General features: G+C 38.1%; 1 protein-coding gene across 1 annotated transcript in view; it reads left to right on the top strand.

Annotated features, from left to right (window-relative positions):
- The window catches only part of wdfy3 (WD repeat and FYVE domain containing 3), a 123,436-nt gene that overhangs the window by 94,090 nt on the left and 8,964 nt on the right, over positions 1-20,382 (top strand). Inside the window, exons 38-56 of the mRNA XM_062416820.1 lie at positions 401-510; positions 1,443-1,625; positions 2,724-2,881; positions 2,974-3,051; positions 3,295-3,525; positions 7,745-7,913; positions 8,903-9,066; positions 11,274-11,422; positions 13,105-13,225; positions 13,353-13,438; positions 14,504-14,584; positions 14,924-14,978; positions 15,094-15,213; positions 15,321-15,438; positions 17,752-17,858; positions 18,587-18,740; positions 18,844-18,935; positions 19,028-19,240; positions 20,073-20,214. Coding sequence (XP_062272804.1) covers positions 401-510; positions 1,443-1,625; positions 2,724-2,881; positions 2,974-3,051; positions 3,295-3,525; positions 7,745-7,913; positions 8,903-9,066; positions 11,274-11,422; positions 13,105-13,225; positions 13,353-13,438; positions 14,504-14,584; positions 14,924-14,978; positions 15,094-15,213; positions 15,321-15,438; positions 17,752-17,858; positions 18,587-18,740; positions 18,844-18,935; positions 19,028-19,240; positions 20,073-20,214 — 2,531 coding nt within the window. The remainder of the gene's footprint in view (positions 1-400; positions 511-1,442; positions 1,626-2,723; positions 2,882-2,973; positions 3,052-3,294; positions 3,526-7,744; positions 7,914-8,902; positions 9,067-11,273; positions 11,423-13,104; positions 13,226-13,352; positions 13,439-14,503; positions 14,585-14,923; positions 14,979-15,093; positions 15,214-15,320; positions 15,439-17,751; positions 17,859-18,586; positions 18,741-18,843; positions 18,936-19,027; positions 19,241-20,072; positions 20,215-20,382) is intronic.

Consider the following 20,382-nt stretch of genomic DNA (forward strand, 5'->3'; position numbering starts at 1 on the left):
TTCATCTAGAGTAAAGTTATTTTTATTATATTTCTGAGCATCACTGCCCAGGAGGAATATTTGTACAACTAAAAAAAGCAATTTTACCACAGTCACACTTCATTTACTTCATGACTCAAACTGTGTTGTTGCCACTTGCAAGCTGTTTTTTTGTGATTATAGCAGGTATTTCATTTTTATGTGTTGGCGGGTGTCGTGCCAGAAGTACTGATAGTTTCCAAAACTGCAGCAGGTGGGGAGAGAGTGAGTTTCCTACCACGCTGGGAACACAATATGCTTTAACACGACCTGCCGTACGACCGCTGCCGAAGCCAAACAGTGTAACTGGGCCTGCGGCTTCCCCCTCAGGTGTCTGCGTGGCAGGCTGGTACTGAGCCGCTGTGTGTTTGTGTCTCCGCAGCAGCGTTGAGGGCTTCGGTCTGGAGGCCGAGGCCAGGATGACGACCTGGCACGTCATGATGCCCACGGAGAACGACAGCGACTCCACGCACAGCCACGACGTCAGCGAGGGTGAGACACTGTTACGTGGATATGTGGGATCGCATAAATCTGGTTTAACGCTGATGACTGTTGCCATGGTTTTGGTGTTGAAGGAATTGAAAATGTTTTGATCCTTAACCCTTTACATGCTTTTCATATTCTGACTCATAATTAGTCTTCACACCAATTCACATTCATAAATCCTCCATCAGTTTGATTCATCTTATGTAAAATCTCATTTACAATCACTATTTAATGGTCCAGGAGAATATTTTATAGAATATGATGAATTCAACATGTTTGAATGCTGATTTTTGAGTATTTTAAATAAACACAGGCCAAACTTGTACATTTTGCATATATAAAAATGTATATTGGCTGCAGAAAAATTAAAAAAATTATGCATTTTATTACCATTTCTATATACTGTGGGTCATATAAGGAAAAGTCCAGCTTAAAATAAATGTGTATAGTGTGTTTTTACAGCTCTCAAATGTAAAAATGGGTCAAATTTGATGCTGAACATTATGTAAGGATTAAATGCCTGAGTCCAAAATTATTTAAAACAGTCTTAAGAGTATTTTCTCCCAATTTTCAGAGAATATTCACCAAGATTATTCTAGTTTGATGGGCAATTTGTCATTAAATTTGAATTTTTTATATAACTATATGATGGATTATTATGGTTGAAATGACCCCAGAAAAGGGGGAAAAGTAGACTATTTGTAATTCAGACTATAACACTGTTTAATCCAGAGAAAGTTACTAAAAGCACAACATATGGCACAAATCTTTTGCATGGAAACACAAGGTGTATTTCAGACAAAGAAAGAATGTAATGAATTTAAAAGTCCGGCAATATCAATGCATTTTACAACTGTTTCTAACCCACATAGTTTTATCTGTACTAGACTGTTGACTAAGTTGTAGACAGATCTAACTTGGTGATTGCTCCTCTGCAGGTCGGCAGCTGCTGCTGAAGGCGGTGAACCGCGTGTGGACGGAGCTGATGCACAGTAAGCGCCAGATGCTGGAGGACATCTTCAAAGTGTCTCTGCCCTGTAACGACAGAGGACACGTTGACATCGCCACCGCTCGACCCGCCCTGGAGGAGCCGGCACTCAAGAGCTGGCAGAACCACCTGGGTGAGAATCACTGGCTAACACAATCAATTCATATTAAATATTACCTCGTTTATGCCCGTGTTGGATTTGTGGTGTCCTTTACAGAAATGAGTGTTTGCTGCATATTAAATCATCACATAACTTTAACTAACTCGTAATCTGGGAGTTCTGCCAGTAGAGCAAGAAACTGCTGATCTGCTCTCTTTCTTTAATTCACTTCATTAGGTTTGTAATTTTTGCTAATGTAAGCAGAGTAGTGATTACTACCAACGATGTTAGACACAGATGCTTTGGCAGGTAACCAGATGTTGTTGTTGAAAGTTTCTTTAGAAGTATTGAAAGTTGTTAGAAAGAGTTTCTTCCTGTATTCTAGGAACTTTGTCTTTGATAGGAAATAGCTCATAATGAGTGCAATGTTTATTTTAAATGTAATTTATTCATGCATTGTGCATCATAACTAGGGCCCGACCGATACTGGATTTTTGGGGCCAATGCAGATACTGATATTAGGGATATCCGATATAGATACATCAGCCGTTAATCTTATATATACAGAATATGTACATAAAAAGGCCTTTTTTTGCAATGTGCTTATCAAACACTTGTGACAAATATATGTAATGGAGGCGGGATATTTTAAAGTTTAACTATATTAATTGTATAAAATGTAAATATACAGTATAAAATATAAGTACACATTAAACTTGAATTAAGTAAAAGGATACAAATACATAAAATTCTGCTTATATAACTTTAAAATAATATCGTTGCATATCAGACAACACATATGCCGATACCGATATATATCTGTGAACGTTGCATCATTCAATATATTTTGATGGATGCATAAAGTTTAGAGACAGATTTCAAAATCAGGCCAAAACAATAATATAGAAGTAGCTAGAGGAAAGCCCTATAAGTCATTTAAGATTAATTTGTCATTTTCGACCCAGATATTGTTTTCATCAGTCATACAAATGTAAAATTAAGGCAAAAAATCACATAATTCCTTTATTTTTTCTGCATTTTAGCATTTTACATCTTGTTTTTATCCATTTTGAAGTGATTTACAGTGTTTTAAAATGAAAATCTACTCTCTCTCTCTTCTCCGATCATCAGTTCATGAGAAGAAGTGCATCAGTCGAGGCGAGGCGGTGGCACCGGCGACTCAGTCCAAACTGTCCAGGGTCAGCAGCGGCTTCGGTCTCTCCAAGCTGACGGGCGTCCGACGCAACAAGAAGGAGAACAGCCTGAACAAGAACAGCCTCTCTGCCCAGGTACACACACGAAAAAAGAAAAGAAGAATAAGAAGCCATTAAGCTGTAATAGATAGTTTTTTGGATCATTATCTTCTCTTTCTAACCAACAGGAAACGTTCCAGTGGATGTTCACACACATCGCTGTAGTACGAGACCTCGTGGCCATGCAGTACAAAGAATATCAAGAGGTAGCACGCTCCTATCCTACAGTATCATTACTCCATCTTTCTTTCTTTCTTTCTTTCTTTTTTAATCCTCCCCAAGCACAGCAGGTGCACAAAGAATTCAAGCTGCTTTATCGGAGGTGATTTATTACTGCAGGACCGAACAACAGGCTGTTACATAATAATGCAACTAAGATACACTATCAGACAGATTGCGGTTTTCCTCTTGGTGTTTTAACCCCCCCCTCCCCTTTCTCCGTCTCCCAGCGACAGCAGAACGCCCTGAAGTACGTGACGGAGGAGTGGGCGTCCATCGAGTACGAGCTCCTTCGAGAGCGAGGACTCTGGGGGCCGCCCATCGGCTCCCACCTCGACAAGTTCGTGCTGGAGATGACGGAGGGGCCGTGCAGGATGAGGAAGAAGATGGTCCGCAATGACATGTTCTACATCCACTACCCGTACATCCCCGAAATGGAGACGAACACCAACTCAGCTCAGGTATTCCGCTTAGGATCTGGGTTACGGGTCATCCTGGATTTCTTTATTTATAGTGATGAAATAATTAAATATAGTTCTTACTTTTTCATTATGTATGTATTTCTTACTAGGAGTGGGCAATATATTGATTTTATATCGATATCGTGATATGAGACTAGATATCGTCTTAGATTTTGGATATGGTAATATCATGATATGGCATAAATTTTGTCTTTTTTCAGTTTTAAAGGCGACATAGCAGTAAAATTATGTAGTTTAATATAGCCACATTATAATTATTTATCAAAAATCTGAGAATAAATGTGTAAATAATTTGTGAAAGCACTAATATTCACCTTATCAATATTATTTAAATGTAAATATTGAAGAACTTAAACATAAATATCATGATTTTTTTATTTTTCCACATCACCAAACCCTATTTATAACAATCCAGGAACATCAACATCACTTTTATCTAAATTTTAGACATTAAGAAAACGGCCTACCAACTATAATTAGTGATTATTAAATCCAAAAAATGGTGTAAGAATTATTGTTACTATATATTAAAAGAAGAAGTAGCAGTATTCAGGTTTTTCTAATGCCATAAGGATCATGTATAATGTTAGAAAAACAAACAAAAGCAGCAGAAACAAGTTGAAAATGTTTAAATCAAAACATATAAAAGCACATAAATGAATATTCAGTAATACAGCAAACATTACTCCAGTCTTCAAAAATGAAATATACTTAGATATAGTATAGATATTTTATATACACAGTAAAACATTCACATAATAAAAATGATAGTCTCCATTTGTCCACATCCACCAGTTCCCCTCTGCAGTGTGTTGAACTGGTCTCCTGAATCAGAGCTCATTGTTGAGCTCGTCCCGCCGTCACGTGAGGAAGTGACATCATCAGCCGGTGGCTCGGTTTTCATGGCACCAACGAGACACATTTAGCTTTGTTTGCCTTGTTTCCTCATCGCTCGCTGTTTGCCAAAAGCTTCCTTTTCTCTACTCCGCCGTGATTTATGTGTTCAGAGAAACACAAGAACAAGCTCACAGAGAATCATGTGAAGATTTATATTAATGGGTCAGTGTTTGTTTTTATGTGTCCATGTGGTTTAGTCAAATTTAAAGGGGTTAAATTGTGAAAATAAACGTATGAATAACTTGCACACATTCTTTTTTTGTGGACCCAGCATCACATTTCTGCTTTTAATCCATTTTGAGAGAATATATTAGAGGATTATGGTAAAAATGTCTAAGTGGTGTAACCATAAAAACTTTGTACCAAATAATTCAACTTGCTTAAAAACAGTAAATTGTCAATAAAACACCATATCAACTAGTTTGGCATGATCTTACATTATAACTTTTATATTAAATAAAGGTAATGGAATACAATTGTTCTAAATATTACATTTAATCTGGTAACCATGGAGATCAGGAAACACTTACATTGTTTAAATGAAGTTATTATTAGTATAAGTCCACTTAAATACACTGTAGGTGATAACATATTTAATATTTATCATTCTTTTGTGGTTACACCATTTGACATTTTCAGGAGCATTCAGTCTTACTTTTGGTTAAAAAAATGGTTCAAATGTCATTTCAAATGACATAAAACCAACAAAAATACAAAATGTACATTTTAACAAACCTGATGCTGCTTTTAAGACATTTTTCAAGATATTTCACTAACCCTAATATCAACATGTCCCAAAATGTGACACATGGAAACTCAATTTAAACATATCACTTTTTTAAAGATCAGATAATCCTTTATTAGTCCCATGATGGGGAAATTTACAGTGTTACAGCAGCACGTGGATAGCAAAAAATTGAAATAGCATCAATAAAAATAATAAAGAACAATAATTAAAAAGTAAATACAGAAGCAATAAAAACAATAGTAAATGCTCTTATTGTGGTAATATTAAAATATATCATTAAATCACCATAGATCATAAAAGCAGCTAGTGGTGTTAAATAATAGATTAATATAACAATCAAAAATACACCAGTAATAAATCTTTACCGCCATAAAGCCTCCATATCATACATCAGTTTAATATCTTGTGGAACAATCGAGACTTTTCCTTCCAGGGAGACGTTTCTGGCTCGTGACCCTTTTAAAACGAGCCAGAATAATTAAGTCCAAAGTCCTTCAGGCTTCATTATAACACGTAATTTAAACATGCTCGGGGAGCACTTGTGCAGAGTGTTGGACAAAGTCATACACTTCTGCCCCCGCGGTGGAATATCATTATCAGTTCTGTAGCTTCTTCATATATAAGCTGAGCTGTTGTGATTTAAATATTTAGTCATCAAATCATCTTATAAAGTCAGATTCCTCCAGATTCAACTATAAAAACATGTTTAACACTAATATTCGGTACTTTAATGTCATTATTTACCTCTTTAAATAAGTGAGTGTGCATTGAATTGGAGCAATCGCATGTCACAGTGATATTGTAGCTAATCTGAAATGAAAGGAGCTTTATAGCTTTTATATGAGGAGGAAACCTGATAATACATCATGAATCAGCTCTTTACACATGTGGGAGCCTTTTGAAAAGAAAAGAACAAGATACTGTAATTCCACATTTAACACATTCAAAAAAATATTTAAAGATTTAAAGACTTTTTTTTATTTTATTATAGGAAATGCATATTTTTGTCCACTGGTATAAACACATTGATTTTGCAATGTGAATAAATATTTTTAGTACGAACATGGAGAAATATAAAGTTAACCCCTTACTTACCATTATTCATATTCATATTTTGACTCATAATTAGTCTCTAAACTATAAATTCTGCAACAGTCATGAATAAAGTGTTTGATTAATCCTTCTTTTGAATCTTATGATAAATATAACAACATGTTTAAATGCTGATTTTGGATTTTTTTTAAATAAACGCAGGTTAAACTTATACATTTGCCTATATACAAATGTGTATCAGCTGCACAAAAATGTTAAAAAAGATGCATTTTATCTCAATTTGTATACACTGTGGGCCACATTTAGGTAAAATCTGGCTAAAAGAAATGTGTATAAGAGGTTTTTACAGCTTTCAAATGTAAAATATGGGCCAAATTTAACCCTAAACATTATGAAAGGGTTAAATTACTTCTTTCTTTTTTTTTAAAGCAGTGTTGTTTTCTACTGTACTGAATCAGTGCATTCTGGTGGTATAAACAATATACATGATGATTATATGTCACATTAATATTATAGAATTATTATCGGGTCTCTCCTTGGGAAATAAAAAAGATGTTAAACTCACTGAAACTACCTGATTAAATAAAATAAAATAAATAAAGGCAAATAAGAAGCTTCAGACAGTCTCAACCCTTCCTCTCTTTACTCCTCCAGCCCCTCTCCCCTCCTCTGGTGCCCGTGGTAGCTTCACCTGTTGTTTGGGGTCTTGACTCACAGGTATCTGCCTGAAGTTCACATCGGAGAAAAACAAGTAGTGGAGCTCTGATTGATGCCTGGTGTGACTGCATGATAGTAACAACAGTATTTAAAGAGGAATAAGGATGATATGATGAACTAGGAGACAGTTTCATTCAGTTTGGATGAAATGATTAATTTTGCATTTTCAGCAGCAGTGCAGTGAAAACGTTGACGTCTATGTTTGCTGTGCAGCTTCCTGTTTAAAACTCACCCTGTGTGTTACGTGTGCTGTCAGGTTGAAAAGTGTTTGTAGGAAATTTGATGCTTTAAATTCAAGGAACGAGTGAATTAATGACTTTTGGGTTTTTTTGCATGTGATCTCATGTATTCGTTCAGCTGGTGTTGTTCTCATAGTTTGCTGTGACTTTGAAGTTATTCTACATCCTAAAATATACTTTAAAAAAAATCAAATATAGTGTGAATGTCAAGAAAGAATTACATCCTAGCTTCATATGAGTGTTCATGTTACAGATGATGCTGGTTTTCTCTGAATCTGCACCTCATATCTGCAGTATTAGGTCACAAGATGAGTAAAAATGGTCTATTGCATGTAATTTATTGCACTTTTTTTGCATATTTCAGTGTTTTTTCTCCAATCCTTCTTCTTTAAAAGTCATAATACAGCCAAAATTGAACAATAATAATAATGATGATAAAAATTCCTCTTTTGGGGGTCAGTTCATCCCCAAACCTGCATTACCAACTAATATTTATACTACATGTCACTCACCTTCATCTCTCTCTCTCTTCTTCCGTCTCCAGAAGCCTCAGCGTTACCGGCGAGCCATCAGCTACGACAGCAAGGAGTACTTCATGCGTTTGCTGTCTGGAAACCCCGGCATGTACCAGCACTCTGTGGAGCACACGACGGAGGGGGAGACGACCCAGCATGAGCCCGAGCACGGAGAGGACACCATCGCCAGAGTCAAAGGTATGGAGGCAACAACAGAGGAGATACATTTGTCTTCTAAATGACTTTTTATGGAGATATTTTTAGGTTTTTCTGAAAATAAAAGCTGGTTTCTTTCTCTAAACTCTTCCACTTGGGGATGGGTCGTGACTTTTTTTTTGTGTCCATGTGGTTTAGTTTAAATTTAAAGGGGTTAAAATGTGAAAATAAACGTATGAATAACTTGCACACATTCTTTTTTTGTGGACCCAGCATCAAATTTCTGCTTTTAATCCATTTTGAGAGAATATATTAGAGGATTATGGTAAAAATGTCTAAGTGGTGTAACCATAAAAACTTTGTACCAAATAATTCAACTTGCTTTAAAAACAGTAAATTCTCAATAAAACACCATATCAACTAGTTTGGCATGATCTTACATTATAACTTTTTATATTAAATAAAGGTAATGGAATACAATTGTTCTAAATATTACATTTAATCTGGTAACCATGGAGATCAGGAACCATTTACATTGTTTTAAATGAAGTAATTATTAGTACAAGTCCACTTAAATACACTGTAGGTGGATAAAATATTTAATATGTATCATTATTTTGTGGTTACCTCTTTCTTTCTTTCCAACTTTTTCGTTCTTTTCTTTCCTCCTTCCTCTTTTTTCTTCCTTTCCTCCTTCCTTTCCTTTCTCCTTTTTCTTCCTTTCTTTTCCTTTCTTTTTCTTTCTTTTTTCCTTTTTTTCTCCTTTTTCTTCCTTTCCTCCTTCCATTCTTTCTTTCTTTCTTTCCCCTTCTTCCTCACTTTTCTCTCTTTCTCTCTCTCTTTAGGTGGATGACATATTTAATATGTATCATTCTTTTGTGGTTACACCATTTGACATTTTCAGGAGCATTCAGTCTTACTTTTGGTTAAAAAATGGTGCAAACCTGATGCTGCTTTTAAAACTATTTTGAAGATATTTTTAGAACCTTTATTAATCACTGACCCACACGTGTCCGCTCTCCTCTCCTCAGGTCTGGTGAAAGCTCCTCTGAAGAGATCTCGTTCCACGGCGGACGGAGCAGACGAGGAGAGTCAGGAGCAGCTCCAGGAGCAGCTGCTGGAGTCAGGAGGGCTGGAGGATGAGCAGAGGACGGACAACACATCGCTGCTGCGCCTCCTGGAGGAGGGAGAGAAGGTCAGGAAGGGACACGCATAACAAGATGATAAAACATTTATGATCATTATAATGTTGTTTACTGTTATATTTAAAAGAGCCAGGAGCTAAAAGCTAAAGTGCTTTACACAATAGGTTACTTACTGCTAATGAATTCATATTTTAATTCTGATCGTGCAAAATGTTATTAGTATTATATGAGTCTTATATTCTTTATTATAATTGCAATTTACAGGCAATAAAACAGTCTTAGTCATTAACATTATATGATGCTGCCTCTCTGACATCAACATGCACAAATAAACATACACCAGGTGCTTTTCCTTAAAGTCTGTGTAAAGTCAATTCATTTATTTACTTCTAAACATATTATACATGTGAAAAGGCTGATAACTATGCAGGACTGAATTGTGGAGATAGAGCCTTAAACTGTTTCTCACCCTCTCATTTTTCCTGATTTTCTGAGCCTGCAAAAAAGGGCTACCCCATGACTTTGGTCCCTCCCCTACTATATAAGACCGAGAGTCCGCTCTCCTCAGTGGTTAACCTGCCTAGTGGCCAGTTATTGTTAATATCTAACACTACTACTACTACAGTCTACAGTTAGCCAGTTAGCTGAGTTAGCCGCCGAGTTAGCGGCTGAGCTAGCGGCAGAAAGCTCTCAGACGTAGCGTCCATGTTTCTGGCAGAGGTGGTGACTTTGATTGACAGGTGATACTTGGTAGGGGGCGGGGCTTCAGCAGACTCGGCAGCCACTCCCACAGCGTTTGGGAGCAGAGAAAGAGGCTGGTTTTTACACAACTTTGAAGCCTAATTTCATATATTTGGCGATTTTTTTAATCATTCAAATTTTGCAGGGTGGTTAACAACACACTTTTCTGTGGTATGTCAAACTCAGAACACATATTTATTCTTACTTTACACGGACTTTACAGTAGCTATAATATTCTTTTTAGATGAACAACGTGTCTCTAGTATGTGTTTGTAGTAAAGGATAATCACTAACTCTTCACAGCCCTGCAGAGCCTTTCAGCATCTTTCAGCTCATTGCTTTTGGTTTTGCAGCCCACAACATGATATTAGATGATATTTAATATGATATGATATTTTGGTTCCGTGTCACTGCTCACATTTACATATTTTTTAGCTGAAACTTAACAGGCGGCAACTCACTCTACTCTACTGTTACAGCATTAAATAGCAGATAGACGATGTTAACGACGAGTTGGTGAACGTTGGTGGCAAACATATAAAAACTTTAAATCAATCCAGCCTCTAAAATATGAAGATTTGCTGCTTTTTCTATGTCTTACATTAAAGTAACAGAATATTTGGGGGGTTTTATATTGTTGGTCAGACTAAAGAAGACATTATGATGATATCATTTTAAGCTTTAGGAAGCTGTGATGGATGTTTTTACAGCTTTCTGTTGTTTTATTTGCACACAATTAATCAGTTAGAGGTTGAAATAATGATCAGATTAATCATTCATGAAAGTAGTTGTTAGTTGAAGCCCTACAGTGTTGTGTTTACAGCTGTGGCCAAAAGTAGGGAAAGAATTTGGTGAAAATCAATTGTCCTGCTGCAGGTGAAAAATTGCAGCTATAGGCAGGTAAAAAAATAGATTTGTATTCATATTTATGTTTTTATTTATTATTTTTTGCTGCAATATTATTTCTATCTTTAACATAAACACACCTATCAGTTACATAAAAGAGGAAGGCATTATAAAAAAACACATCACATGACGACAGGAAATACTATTAATACAAATCTAAAGGCTTTTGCGTACATGATCTCATTAAATTAAATGTCATGAATTATCTTTCTGATTTTGACAGAACTTGACTGTAAGCTCTTCCTTTTATTGACCAACAGACTGCAGCACTAAGTTTACATTTCTCAGTGAAGTTTATTCCCTGAATTGTCCAATTAATAAAAAAACAACCCGAGCACACAGACCTTTAAATCGAGCTGCTGCAGTCTTTTCTTTACCGACGGCCACTGAGCAGCTCCACAGCAGCACCGATGGGATTTCATGTTTAGCTCGAGGCCGTTTCACCTCCACTTACTGAGGGTTTTTTTGGGGGGAAAACACATTTTTTTAGACTCATTTACTTTTTGCCTGGAGGAATTTAAGCTGGTGACTTCATCCACTAAAACTACTTTTCTCTAAACTTTTACCTAATTAATGCGTGTCTCTTTCTCTCTCACATCTGCTCCTCCAGATTCAACACATGTACCGCTGTGCCAGGGTGCAAGGTCTGGACACCAGCGAGGGTCTGCTGCTGTTCGGGAAGGAGCACTTCTACGTCATCGACGGCTTCACCATGACCGTCTCCAGGGAGATAAGAGACATCGACACGCTGCCTTCCAAGTAAGTTCACGCCTCCGTAGTTTGTCGCTGTGCGTCAAGGTTTTGGACACCTGCATAATTAACCCCCTCTGCAGCTGACGGGATGACACGCTTACTTCACTTTCTCCTCCCCGAATAAAGGATGACATCATTCCTCAGGACGCTGCAGTGGGAGTTTCTGCTGCTCGGATGATGTAATGCTGTGGAAAGAGCATGCGTTGTGAATGTCAGCAGAGATACTGTATTACATATTTATCTATTAAGGGAATATGTTCTGTTATCTTTAGAGGTGTCATTTGAAAACACCCCCTCCGTCCCCTCCCAAAAAAAGTGTTATTAACAGCTGCCTCCTATCATTTAATTGCATTTCCCTTCATTGTTTATAGGTTTTAACTTCTGCAGAGCAGAAACAATTAAATGATTGCTTAAACTGATGTAAAGCTGCAACTTTTACACAATTAATGGATTTGGGATCGACTTAAAAAACAGAAAAATGTCAAATATTTGCTGGTTGCAGTTTCTAAAATGTTTGGATTCAAAATGTAATCTTTACTACTAATACAGGGTTCACATGCGTCCTGGAAAACCTGGAAAATTGGTCAGTCATCATGGAAAATGAGATAAAAAGTTAAATGTCCAGGAAAACCTTGAGTTGTCCTGGAAAATGATTTCTCTCCCTTTGCTTCTCTTTGCCTTTTGACGGAATGTAAACCTTTTAGAGGGTTTGGGCATGCTCAGTCTGTTCTTACGCTGCCTTTGCATAATAACCTCTTAATGTTGCTCTCAGAGTGAAACCAGAATGATGCATTTCACTTAAAGATGTACATAATTTTCCTCCGAGGGTCGGACTGAGATCCCACCACCATAGTCTCTCTATATTCTGTGATGATTAGAGTATGGCGTGATCAGTTGTCTGTCATACTGTAGCAGCTGAAAATGTCCTGGAAAATGATTTCAATAAAAGAGTAGGAACCCTGTAATATTACTAATTTTATAGTATACTGAATATCTTTGGACTGTTCAGACAAAATAAGGCATTTAAAGACTTTGCTCTCTTGGAAATTACGACATGCTTCCTTAAATTTTATGGATAAAACAATGAATTAAGGAAGTAATAGTCAGATTAATAGATAATAGAAATAATCATTAGTTGCAGCTCTAAACTGGTGATCATATTAGTAGTTTATTAATTATGTAACTCATGCATGTACTCATATATTTTCTGTCTTTTGTCCATCACTTGAACCATTGGTTAAACTGCTTATATTGTAAATGAATAATCAAAATAATCATCAGTATCTTCTATAATTAGATTTATTTATTTAGATTTTTTAATCCTTTCTGACACAGAGCCATGATGTCATGACACTGGTTATTTTTAATTGAGTGAATTATGTAGGTTTGTAGCTTTATATTTATGTAAAACTCTCTAGGTAAGGGGCTGCAAATGTTACAAATAGAAATGGGAAATGTTTGAGTGTATTCTTAATTTATTTTGTATCATACGTTCAGTCTTGCAGAACTTACATTACCTCATAAAAACAAAGCACAGAACAGCAAAGGAAATTTCAGATCATAGAAATGCTTCATGTTGTGATTTAAATCCTTTTGTACACATAAGCCTTTGTTAGGTAGAATTTGAATGCAGAACTGGATTGACAGTCCATAAATGTCTCACTGTCTGTGTTTTATCTTTTGTCCAGTTTGCACGAGGCGATCATCCCCAGAGGAGCCAGACAAGGCCAGAGTCTGCTGAAGAGAACCTGCAGCATCTTCGCCTACGAAGACATCAAAGAAGTTCACAAGAGACGCTACCTGCTGCAGGTCAGTGTGCACATATTACACACTGGCTCAGGACCTCATGAACCACACACACAATTAAAAGTCAAACATTTAGACATGTAGTTCTAATGTTTTATTTGTGTGTAATGTGTGTGTCATCACCTTTTAGCCCATGGCAGTGGAGGTCTTCTCAGCAGACGGGAGGAACTACTTGTTAGCTTTCCAGAAAGGAGTCCGCAACAAAGTTTACCAAAGGTAAAGAAACAGTTCATGGACTGTATCTGCAGTACTTTGAACTATCTGTTGGTTTTACTCAGCCATCATAAATTATAATATATATATATAATATAGCAGCACTGATTCAGGCTGGATATCTGGGATTCAGGTTCCATGTGGAAAGAAAGGATTACAAAAGCTTTTGGTGACCATTTTTTAATTTCATTGTCCAAGTGGAATCTACAACACAAAGCAACAAGACAGTTCACTTACAACAACCATAAATAATATAGTTAATGATGTATAAATGTACATGTGATTGGATACATACTGTACATTTATATTTGCCTGCTTGTGCTTATCTGTCATTTTCTACCTGACCTGCAACCACATGATCACGGCCGCCACAAACTCAACCCCCACACCGGTTCCATAGGTCCTCACCAAACCTATTCAATCAATATTGATTCAGAAATATACGGAAGCGTATTGCATTCACTTGAAAGAGAAATAAAATCTGTTTTTCAGAGTAATTTTTTCTGTTTTTCAGAGTAATTTTTTCTGTTTTTCAGAGTAATTCTTTCTGTTTTGTGGACAATTTTTTTTATATTTTATGGACTAATTTTTCCAGTTTTTTTGACTATTTTTTTCTGTTTTTCTGAGTAATTTTTTCTGTTTTTTGGACACATTTTTTCTGTTTTTTTTACTTTTTTTCCCCAAAAAAATAATGTTTTCTGTTTTTTGATGGGTAATCTTTTATATTTCATGTTATAATGTGATTAGTTTCACATTATAAGGTAATTAGATGTTCAGCTCTGATGCTTTTTTGCTTTTACTGGTGTGACAGAAATACATTTCTGTAGCTTAGCAGCAGTAACGGTAGGGTAACGTAACTTGCAGGTGGGAGCTTCTTGCAGGATTTTGAAATATCGCGTTAATTCAGAAAAAAATATTATAAATGAATGCAATATGCTTCAGTAGAGATGTGCTAAATCTGCAATATTTCTCTCACTCTTGAATCAAGCACTGTAATACCAGCATTGTAATTTTTATCAGGATTTACTGGTGTGTCATTTTTAACATGATCCTTGTTCATTCCTGCAGGTTTTTAGCTGTGGTGCCTTCGCTGGCCGACAGCTCAGAGTCCGTCTCAGGCCAGAGACCCAACACCAGCGTGGAACAAGGGTAAGACCTCCTCCTGGTTTCACACAGTCACACTGTTTGTCCTCCGGCTCTCGGGGAACTTAACGACCTTTTTTAGAGGTTGTGAGATGTTTATTGAATGTGTTGATACTTATTACCATCCAGTAACTTGTTTTTAATCTATGTGTCACATGCATTCTCCTGAATAATGTATAGAGGCTTTTGTAGTAATTGATCAGGTTAATGACCAAGAAAAGAAAAGAGAGGAAAAAGGCTAATTTAATATTGCACCACATCATTATACTTTAATCATAGCAGCCATTGCTTTACAACTACTGAGCTGTTGTAACTAAACATCGTCTCCGTCCTCGTCTCCGTCAGATCTGGACTCCTCAGTACGCTGGTCGGTGAGAAGTCCGTCACTCAGAGATGGGAGGTAAGAACCTGGACTCACTGGTTTTAATCCTCCTGTTCAGTTTAATGATGATTATAATTCTTTAAATCCAAACCTCACTGATGTATGTGTGTGTGTGTGATCTGTGTTTTTCCAGCGAGGAGAAATCAGTAACTTCCAGTATCTGATGCATCTCAACACGCTGGCCGGTCGCTCCTACAACGACTTGATGCAGTACCCCGTCTTTCCCTGGATCCTGGCCGACTTTGACTCAGAGGTGAACTTTGGGACCCTAACCCTTAGTAGCAATTAACATCGTTCATCACACCTGTATTCTCATTAATTATTGCCGTGGTAACGTGTATGATGGGTTCTGTTAATCAGGAGCTGGATCTGAACAACCCTAAGACGTTTCGTAACCTCGCCAAGCCGATGGGAGCTCAGACTGACGACAGATTAACCCAGTACAAGAAGAGGTACAAGGACTGGGAGGACCCCAATGGTAAGACCCCCAATGAGCCAAACCAGCAGACTGGAGATAAGAATATTTATATGATAAGAGAATAAAATGCAATGTGAGGAACCGGCCGTGCTATTAAGATAAGATAAGATAAGATATTCCTTTATTAGTCCCACAATGGGGACATTTGCATTATTACAGCAGCAGAGTGGGCAGTTAAAATAGAAAAGCAGCAATAAGAACAGAATAATTGTCTCCAGAGCGATAACCCTGCTAAATTTACAGAATACTGAATCACAGTTTTAAATTCTCTTCTTTGTGGTTTTAATTCAGCCAGACTTGATTGTTGCTTGTAAATCACAAGCAACAATCAAGTCTGGGTTATCGCTCTGGGGACAATTATTCTGGGGAAGGAAGGGAGGAAGGGAGGAAAGGAAAGAAGGAAGGGAGGAAGGAAGGAAGGTAGGAGGGAGGGAAGGAATGAAGGGAGGAAAGGAAAGAAGGAAGGGAGGAAGGAAGGACGGAGGAAAGAAGGAAGGAAGGAGGGATGGAAAGAAGGAAGGAAGGAAGGAAGGAAGGGAGGAGGGAAGGAATGAAGGGAGGAAAGGAAAGAAGGAAGGGAGGAAGGAAGGACGGAGGAAAGAAGGAAGGAAGGAAGGTAGGAGGGAGGGAAAGAATGAAGGGAGGAAAAGAAAGAAGGAAGGGAGGAAAGAAGGAAGGTAGGAGGGAGGGAAGGAATGAAGGGAGGAGAGGAAAGAAGGAAGGAAGGACGGAGGAAAGATGGAAGGAAGGTAGGAAGAAGGAAGGAATGAAGGGAGGAAAGGAAAGAAGGAAGGGAGGAAGAAGGAAGGAAAGGAGAAAGGGAGGAAGGAAGGAAGGAGGGAAGGGAGGAAAGGAAAGGAGGATTAGTCTGACTTGTTTTTACATGTGATTATGTTTTTGATAATTTTTTCTAACCTGTCTGCAAGTCAAGTTTCCCTTCGGGGACGATAAAAGCAACTGAACTGAACTGAACTAATAACAATAGTAAAATATATATAATAAAATAATCCTGACATTATTTACAAGAGTAATCAAGAAACTCTCAAAGTAGTTAAACATTAAGAAGTTTGCACACAATGACACAAAATGTCACATATGAAGATCTGAAAGCAGAAAACCAGACCTGCTGTTTCTTTAACCTTCCTGTCGTCCTCCCGGGTCAAATTGACCCCGTCTGTTTTGACTGTTCCTTCTTTCCTCCCTTCCTTCCTTCTGTCTGTCCTTCCTCCCTCCCTCCTTCTCTCTCTCTTTCCTTCCTCTCTCTTTCCTCCTTTCCTTTCCTCCCTTCATTCATTCCCTCCTTCCTTCCTCCCTCCCTCCCTTCCTCCTTTCCTTCCTTCTTCTTCCCTCCCTTGCTTCCTCCTTTCCTTCCTTCCTTCCTTCCTCCCTCCCTTCTTTCCTTTCCTCCCTTCATTCCTTCCCTCCCTCCAACCTTCCTTCCTTCCTTCTTTCCTCCGTCCTTCCTTCCTCCCTTCCTTCTTTCCTTTCCTTTCCTCCCTTCATTCTTTCCCTCCCTCCTAACTTCCTTCCTTCCTTCCTTCTTTCCTCCGTCCTTCCTTCCCTCCTTCGTTCCTTCTTCCCCCCGCCTTTCCATCCTTCTTCCTCCTTTCCATCCTTCATTTCTCCCTTCCTTCCATCCTTCCTTCCCCCCTCCCATCCTTCCTTCCTCCTCCCTTCCTTACTTCCTTCTTCCTCCTTTCCATCCTTCCTTTCTCCCTCCCTTCCATCCTTTCCTTCCTCCATCCCATCCTTCCTTCCTCCTCCCTTCCTTACTTCCTTCTTCCTTCCTCCTTTCCTTCCTTCTTCCTCCTTTCCTTCCTTCCTTCCTCCCTTCCTTCTTTCCTTTCCTCCCTTCATTCCTTCCCTCCTCCCTTCCTTACTTCCTTCTTCCTTCCTCCTTTCCTTCCTTCTTCCTCCTTTCCTTCCTTCCTTCCTCCCTTCATTCTTTCCCTCCTTCCTACCTTCCTTCCTTCCTTCTTTCCTCCTAGTAGAGGAACTTAAATATCTAAAAACAACCAAAGCTAAAATTGACCAATATTTGGCATTTTTTCTGTGTTACATTCCCAACATTTCCCACATAAGAGTAATTTTAAGATTTAAATCCTCTTCCAAAAAACCCAGAGTGTAACTGAGACCTCCTGGTTGTTTCTCTCTGATAGTTTCACACCCTTGATTACACTGATTTATTCTCATCTATCTTCTCTCTTCACTGCTGTTGTTCTCATCCAGTATCGTTCAGATCTCTCTGCATGCACCAAACTCTTTATGTCTTCATGTGTTTTTTAATGAATGTGCTGTTTTCTGTCCCACCAGGTGAAACACCAGCCTACCACTACGGCACCCACTACTCATCGGCCATGATCGTAGCTTCTTATCTGGTTCGGATGGAGCCATTCACACAGATTTTCCTCAGACTTCAGGTTTGATTACTTTTATATTTCCCAACTGGCCACAAACTTTCTGATATGTCAGATAACCAAGACAACTCACATAAAAAAAGTTCTTCTGCTATAAAGTCCAGTTTAATACGTTTTCAACAAGGAAACAGTAGTTTTACATCTTGTGGAAAATATTAAGACCAGGTGCAGCAGAAAATAGGTCCAGATTTTATAGAAGAAAAGTTTTTAAAAAATGAAGTTATTGGGAGTTTCTTGTAAGTAATCTTGTGTTTCTTTTGCTTTTTCATATCATTAACAAGATAAATACCGACTCTAGTTGGTGTATTATACAGCTGGGTATTAACATATATCACAAATTAGTTGTTTCTAGTGATAAAGGGTATTTTTCTACTACACTTCTTTACATCATGTCCTTAATTGTTCTGTTTATCTATTGGATTTTACCATTTTGGTCATTTTCTATTCTTTATAATTGTCATTTTCTATAGTCTGACAGGTGACGCACACTATTGGTATTAAATCAGGTGCTCATTTATTAGTCAGCGATATTTCAAGTCCTCTCATTGGATGATTGAAGCAGCTCTTGTATGTCTATATTAAAGTGTGGAAATGCTGCTCGTGATATGCCTGAGACTGAAACATTTTCCTTTTTCTTCCATTTTTTGTAGCATTTAAAAAAAAAATAGACAACCTGCTCTCTTGTCTCGTCTCGTCCTTCATACTGTGCTTTTTTCTGTTTCCATTTCCAGGGAGGACATTTCGACCTGGCCGACAGGATGTTCCACAGCGTGCGTGAAGCCTGGAACTCCGCCTCCAAGCACAACATGGCAGATGTCAAAGAGCTCATCCCCGAGTTCTTCTACCTTCCCGAGTTCCTGCTCAACTCCAACAACTTCGACCTGGGTCAGTATTCAGAGGAAAGCGTTGAAACACTCCAAACTGACTGAGATGAATTAGAGTATGAATATTTATGCTGTGTCTGCTCTCTGTTGGTTTGATTTAACAGGAGCCAAGCAGAACGGCACGAAGCTGGGTGATGTGATCCTGCCTCCTTGGGCTAAAGGCGACCCTCGAGAGTTCATTAGAGTCCACAGAGAGGTACACAGTTAACACACATGTCGCAATTAAAGCGTGAAGTGACATCAAGAAAGGTTTAAATCCATGTTCTGTCTTCCCCGTCCTTGCTCCAGGCGCTGGAGTGCGACTACGTGTCAGCCCACCTCCACGAATGGATTGACTTGATTTTCGGCTACAAGCAGCAGGGTCCGCCGGCCGTGGAGGCGGTCAACGTCTTCCACCATCTGTTCTACGAGGGTCAGGTCGACATCTATAACATCAACGACCCCCTCAAGGAGACGGCGACCATCGGCTTCATCAACAACTTCGGACAGATTCCCAAACAGGTAAAACACTCGCTTATCTGCTAATACTACTACTACTACTACTCCTTTCTCTTGATACTGGTGGTAGTGAAGCTGCTACAAACAACATTATTAACAGCTGCTGCTAATGCTAATTAAGTAGCACAAATCTGCTATTTAAACCTTTATTACAGCAACTACTACTGTTAGCATCACATTTACAACATTTACTACAGCTACTGTTATTCCTAATTCCACTACTTCTACTATTTAAGCATTAATTATCACTGTTTTTAGCCTCATATTAACATGTAAACTGTGGCTAACATGCTAAGATTAGCATGCTCAACACTTTAAATAATATAAAACATGAGGGGGAAACTTTGCATCATAGCTGCTCCCCTCTTCCCAGTTACTAAGTATCACCAGCGACAAGGATTTTCAACCCTTTTTATGGATTTTATTTAGGTATTTTGACATCAGGGTGCAGCAAAATAACAAACAAAAGAACTAAAGCTAAAACCTTCCTGCACTTATCTACTCAAAAGAAATAACACAAAAAGACAAATCATTAACCTAACTTCCTAATATAACCAAAAACTGGAGAAAACCTGCCCTACAAAACCTGGGCTCTCAATATAAACATAACAATACATGACAGGTCGTCACAACTTCTATGTAAGACTCCATTTTCTATCCTTCCATCAGTCGCTTTTGTGCAATTGACATTAAAGCTTAACAGAGCCACTAGAGTTTATACAACATACAACACGGTGCTTGGTTATAGAACAGTCTTATCATCATTAAGCTATTAGTAGATGTTGAAGTGTTGCTCTTTACTCCCTGACTGTTGGTGTGTGTGTGTGTGTTTCAGCTGTTTAAGAAGCCCCACCCTCCCAAACGCGTTCGCAGTAAAGCTAACGGTGACGTCACGAGCATTCCTCCGAGCTCCAACAGCGACAAGATCTTCTTCCATCATCTGGACAATCTGAGACCTTCTCTTGCACCCGTTAAAGGTACATTTACACACACACACACACACACACACACACACACACACACACACACACACACACACACACACACACACACAATGACATACGGGTCAGTGACAAATAAGGGTTGGCAAGATCAACAATGCAAAAATATCTTCAGGCAGCATCAGATTTGTTAAAAAATGTTTT

This window comes from Scomber scombrus, chromosome 4 (genome assembly GCF_963691925.1).
Source record: "Scomber scombrus chromosome 4, fScoSco1.1, whole genome shotgun sequence".
Classification (NCBI taxonomy): domain Eukaryota; kingdom Metazoa; phylum Chordata; class Actinopteri; order Scombriformes; family Scombridae; genus Scomber; species Scomber scombrus.